The following is a 5,923-nucleotide window of genomic DNA, read 5'->3' as shown; positions in this document are numbered from 1 at the left end:
TAACATCATATTTAGATTCTACACATTTTTCTAATCAAATCTCATATATAACATAAAATCGGAGTTGCAGTTTAAAGATATGGATAAATTTGTTTTAGATAAACTGCTAATTGAGTAACCGAAAAGTCAAGGGGTTTTCTGTTAAAATGAAAAAAAAACGACTCGGCTAACTTAAATATGAACGGCGGGTTGAATACCTGAAACGTCAGGGGGTTTCTGAGAAAATGTAAAAAACGGTTTGGCTCTAACTTAAACGTGTACTGCGGGCCAGTTCATTATTTTAGCAGAAAACAGAGTTTTTTTTTTAATAAAATGGCCCGACGGTGAGTGGGCAGAAGCACTCTTGCTTTACTATTAGGTAGAAATGAATGGAGAAGTAGTTGTGCAAACACTTATTTGGCAAGCAAGATTATAGTCTAATTAACCCCACACATTAAAAGATCCTTTTAACAACAGTTTTAAACTTTTTATTGTCGAGTATACTAAATAAACATCAGTTAGCAGAATAAATACATGTCTCAACCAAATAGCATTTTCATAATGTACCTGAATAACATTTACAGGAACAGGCATAAAGCTACTTTTGGTTATCCATCAAGCGGAGCCGAAAGAGAACGGGGATGGCTTCAAAAGTTCAAATCCTTGAGAGAAGGTGCTCCAAGATTCTTCCTGTATTTGATGTGGCTATCATTGGGACGCAGTCTCCACTTTTAGTAAATAAAAAAATGCATATATTGCACAGTAAGAAGTTGAAGTTGAACTTAGTTGATTGATCTTACCAGAAAATGAGCATTGCGTTTCAGAACATCCAGAACATTTTAAAACCATTATCATGCTCCTGGCACAGTTAGCCATTCTGTTGTCCATAACTAGCGCCCATAAAGACCACACTTCCGGAAACCTTTTATTCCTATGGATGTAGTAATGTATGCGTACCTTTTCTGTACAATTATATGTGGTTTTGGCACATATCAGCATCACCACAAATGGGCAAATGGCATGAGATGGACAGCCATAATAACGAAGTCAAAGATAGAAACAACCACCATAGATTTGTGACCTGACTTTATCATGCTTTTACGTCCAAATGTACTCGCAATTATAATTATGGCTCCTTTTGGACAGCATATACGATAGTGGATCCAATGTATTTGCATGCCCTCTGCATCATCTATATAATGAAAAGATTATCGATGCAAAAAAAAACATAATGAAAAGATTGTACCTTCGCACCTTATGTAATACAAACTCATCTCAATATTAGTTAATATTCAACGAAACCCGTGGAAAGAAGCTAGAAAGATACAAGAGCAACTTCAACTCGACGGTGGCAGCGGGGCTTTTCCATTTGTGGTTTGGATCTGGGAAGTGGCGGAGACCGGACCCAGGCCTCCAGGCCCATGCCCGGGTCGTGGCATAGAGATCCTTCCTATTATAGTGGCAACAGTACACGAAGGTGGCCCGGGGCTTCGTGCTGGGCTGGCTCCGCCCTGGATCTGAGGGTCCTAGGCCATCAGGAGAGTGGTGTTTGGTGCGCATGTTACCGGCAGCAAAATAGGTGCGAGGCTGGGTGGCATGAGGTTCGGGTCTAGTCTTGGTGGCCAGCCGACGGTCAGAGCCGCACTGGTTGCCAAAGCCGCTTTTGATGGCCAAGAATTCTTTGCTATGCAATGATTTGGGTTATCGGTTGAGGAAGTTTGGGATGGATTTGCGGATAATATGTGGGCGGACTAGCGAAACACGGGTGACAGATCAGGTTGTTCGCAAGTCCGGATTCTATACAGATCTCTCGCACCGATCAACTGCATGTCTGCATCTATCATTGATTGTGCACGGTGGTCTGTCAAGACCCAAAGGTGGGTTGTTGATCTTTATTTCTAATGGAGCAGTTGGTAGTCTCACTTTCAGGTTTTTTTTCGTCCCACCTATCATGGTTTTTTTTGGTACCTCCTTCCACCTTCGCTGGTTTTTTTCGTAGATTTTTTTTCGTCCCCTCCCCCCACTTCATCGGTTTATTTTCGCTTCACCCTCTCACACACCGAAAAAAACTGAACGGATCAGAATTTTTCATACTGACACAAATTATTTAGTAATGTCTTTATGTAAAAAAATCAATCACAATCAATCTCTAAAGATCAAATCTAAATTAATTAATCTTCATAACATTTGTTTCCTTCCGAATCAGGTCTATAACTTTCCTTCCTTGTTTGGGCAGAAACAGTTTGGTAGCAGAGATTAGGAAGCTTCCTATGAGCGTAGTAATAGGAAGTATTCTTTTTTTTGATGATTCGTTTCCATGCATGATGGTAGTAAATTAGGCCAACATTCACCACTATTTATCAACGTCATCAATCGTGTCCATTCCTACCAGTTTTAAGGGAATCCACTCGCTACGTCTTTTTTTAAGGGGATCCGCTCGCTACATCATTGTGGCACGTTATTTTCACAAGCAATTCCCCTAAAAAAACACAACGCCCTACCTCGACTTCCCTACCTGGACGCCGCCGCCGCCGCCCACCGATCTCGCCGCCTCCCGGCGATCCCCTCCTCCCTCCCGCAGCTCGAACGGCCCACTATTTGGCCACGAGTACCGCCTGCATCTTCGCCCATGCGTCGCCCCTTCTCTTCACCATAGCCACGAGCACCATCCGAGGCGGAGCCACGGCGCCTCCACAGATGCGGCGGAGACACCATATCCAGTGGAGACGGCGGTGTAAATCTTCTCCCCCTCTGCTCCTTCCCCTTGTTACCGGCCTGCTCCACCTCCCCCCTGCTTCGTGTGGATCTGCTCATGTGCAGCAGTAAACTTTATTTAGGTAGAACTATTCTTCTAGGACTTTTTTTGTTACTTACAAATTAACTTTTTGAGCCAATGCTTACGACATGAAGTATTACCTAGAGTTCCTTAATCAATCTGCTTGTCCATCGTTTCATTTGGTTCAATTACTATCAGCAAGAACGCATTGTGAAACCGTTAGCTTATGAATGTGTGCTCTTCCTGCATGAAGTATGGGAGGGTTTTTTTCGTCTCACCTTCCACGGTTTTTTTTGGTACCTCCTCCCACCCTTGCTGGGTTTTTTCATAGATTTTTTTCGTCCCCTCCCCCCACTTCATCGGTTTATTTTTGCGTCACCCTCTCACACAACGAAATAAATCTGAACAGATCAGAACTTTCCATACTGGCGCAAGTTATTTAGTAATGTAGAATCAATCATGAACAATCTCTAAAGGCCAAATCTAAATTAATTAACCTTACCTTAAATCGCTCAATCACATTAATTAGAAAACAAATAATTGATTTTTAGAAAAAATCGCTCAATCACATTAACCTTACCTTAACTTATGGATGGTAATCAATCTCCAAACAAAGGAAACAATACATCGAGGGAGCGGTAAATAAACTCACTTTCTTATGACATGTATATGATCTTCCCTTCCCTCTCCGTTGTCGAGCGTTCTTGATTCTCGAGGCCCATGCTTGGGCTACGTCACTGGGTCGTGACGGTGCCGGAGGACGAGAACGGCGAGGCCGGGTGCCGCGGCACCGCGTTGGCCGCGGCCGGTGAAGGGGGCGAAGAAGGGCGGCTTCCCTGGCCCTGGGAGTTGGTGCGGTGGAAGCGGCACTTGAAGGACCCGGCGTGGGTGGCCGGCGCGCAGATGCACTTGGAAGCGGACCACATCCTCCGCGTATTCTTGGAGCTGTGGCTAGCCGATTTACATGAAATTAATTCCCTCAATTGTAGTGGCAAATATAATACACATAATCCATATTGTTATGCACTAGGGTGTGTGTGAAATAGATTGATTGTGGTCCCGTACCTAATAATATGGATATGTGTGTGTGTGTTAGAGAGAGAGGGGGGAGAGAGAGAGTGAGGAAAAGGGAGGCAGAGAGTGTGTGTGTGAGAATTTGATGGTAAAAAAGGTCGTCAATGTCACTTGATATGTATGAGAATATTAGTATTGAACTCTTAGGGCCTCTTTGATTCATTGGATTGCAAAAACACATGAATAGAAAACGTAGGATTGGAATGGCATGTCCATTGGATCCCTATAGGATTTGAGTTTGTTTGATTGTGTCATGCAAAAAACAAAGGATTTCTTTCAAGAGGTTGAAGTGGATGTTAGAATTCTTGTGAAATGTAGTACAAATGAATCCTTAGGAAAGAATTCTATAGTATTCAATCCTACGAATCAAATGACCAACGTAGGAAAAATTCCTAAGGATTCTAATCCTTAAAAAATCCTATGAAAATCCTTTGAATCAAAGAGGCCCTTAAAGTTAATGTGGCCTCGTTGCAACCCCCGTTGCAACGCACGGGCGTTCTTCTAGTGATGAGTAAGGCATGGGGCTACCAAATGGCCGTTGAATAAAGGCTTTTGGCAACGAATTCGGCCTTGCACAGTGGCTGGTTAGCGGGATTCGTGATGACCGATAATGGTGGAGGGCGTCCTAATCTATGGTCGTAGGCTTCTATTGACTCTACTCAACACCTCGTGTATGTGGAAATTAAATGTTCAGTCTCATTGTTATGTGCATGTCTTAGGTACAAATGAGCGGTTGTCGTTGTGTGGTTTGATGGTGCCTTTTAAGTACATGCTCTCAAATTCAGAGTGAAAACTATTGAGTCTTATCTTCATTGATTGTACTGCGAAGGGTTCCATGTCGTTTCCTTGCTGAAGACATTGTCCAAAGATTGCTTGAATTTCTCATCCGAGTGAAAATCCACAATCTAGTCTGCATGGTTGGATCTGCAATGGTGGCATTCGTGCATCTTTCCCTTCTTAGAGACGACCGTTATGCCAACGGTGGTGTTGATATTAATGGTTGCTGCGTTATTGTGTCGTTGATCTCTTCGGCATGACTTTTGGGTGTATTAATTTTATTGTGTGCAACCTCAAATCCTCAATGTCTTGAATAGTTTTGACAATACGTTGTTGTAAAGACCCGGTGCATTTTAATAAGATGAAAGAAGCATCGATTTGCTCATTCACCAAGAGAAATCCACTTCATGTGAAATTCTTGCATCTCTAACTGAGTTGTATGAAAACCAGCAGAATCATCTAGACGTAAGGATTCACGACACTAATGGACATGCCTACCATGGCTAGCTCCTCCAACAATATACAACAGACTGGCCACGGCCATGGCCATGGTCAATTGATCATGCAAGCAGCTTCATGCACGCAGACGCAGCCTAACCTCACGCCGTCCACTGCACCTCTTCACCGGCCGCGCAGCGGGAACAACCGCCACTCCTGGAACGAAGACTGGTACGAGACCAAGATCAGGACGAGCACGAGCACCACCGCCACACCCCACGGCGACGAGCCGCCGTCCCACCGGCCATACGGCGCGCCGCTCCTGTAGTACTGGTCCGCCGGAGCCACCTGCTCGAGGAGGTACGCGAGCGCGCCCCCACCCTGCCGGTGGTCGCCGCTGGTGGCCACCCAGAGCTGCGCGGCGACGATGAGCAGCAGCGGGGACAGGATGAGCAACGGCCGGAGCTGCTGTGCCATGCTCTCCACCGCCGCCTCACACCGCGCGTACAGCGAGGTGGCGGCGAGGAGGAGGAGCGTCGCGAGCAGCAGGAAGAGGTGGAGCGGCGGTCGCGAGCCGCCGCCGCCTCCCCCTCTCGCCGGCCGCTGCACGTAGTAGTAGGGCGCGGCCGCAGGCTGGTTGTAGTAGGAGTAGGGGCCGCCGTAGCCGCCGCTCGCCATCGTTCGTGTCCGCGAGAGCTAATAATCCTAGCGAAAAAGAAGCTCCGATTCTTCTCTGGATCTCTGGATGAATCTGATCTGCTCCTGCTTTTCTTGCTTGCGCTGCTACTATGGTCGTGGTCGTGGAGAAGGGGCTCGTGTATATATATGGTAGGGAAAGAGATGGTATGGAAGTTGAAGGCGATATGATGGGGACGCGAG

The 5,923-nt window shown here is 45.7% G+C and overlaps 1 protein-coding gene across 1 annotated transcript; it reads right to left on the bottom strand.

Annotated features, from left to right (window-relative positions):
* Positions 1-5,066: 5,066 nt before the first annotated feature.
* LOC123161034 (uncharacterized) lies at positions 5,067-5,923 on the bottom strand. Its single transcript, XM_044578891.1, has one exon. The coding sequence runs from the start codon at positions 5,720-5,722 to the stop codon at positions 5,228-5,230; it is 495 nt and encodes a 164-aa protein (XP_044434826.1). The 5' UTR covers positions 5,723-5,923; the 3' UTR covers positions 5,067-5,227.

This window comes from Triticum aestivum, chromosome 7B (assembly GCF_018294505.1).
Source record: "Triticum aestivum cultivar Chinese Spring chromosome 7B, IWGSC CS RefSeq v2.1, whole genome shotgun sequence".
NCBI lineage: Eukaryota > Viridiplantae > Streptophyta > Magnoliopsida > Poales > Poaceae > Triticum > Triticum aestivum.
Note: the sequence above shows the minus strand (reverse complement) of the source record. Positions and strands in the feature narration are given on the sequence as shown.

Bases quoted from the DNA above. Each gene is read 5' to 3' on its own strand.
- LOC123161034 (XM_044578891.1), bottom strand. From the start codon at position 5,722: ATGGCGAGCGGCGGCTACGGCGGCCCCTACTCCTACTACAACCAGCCT.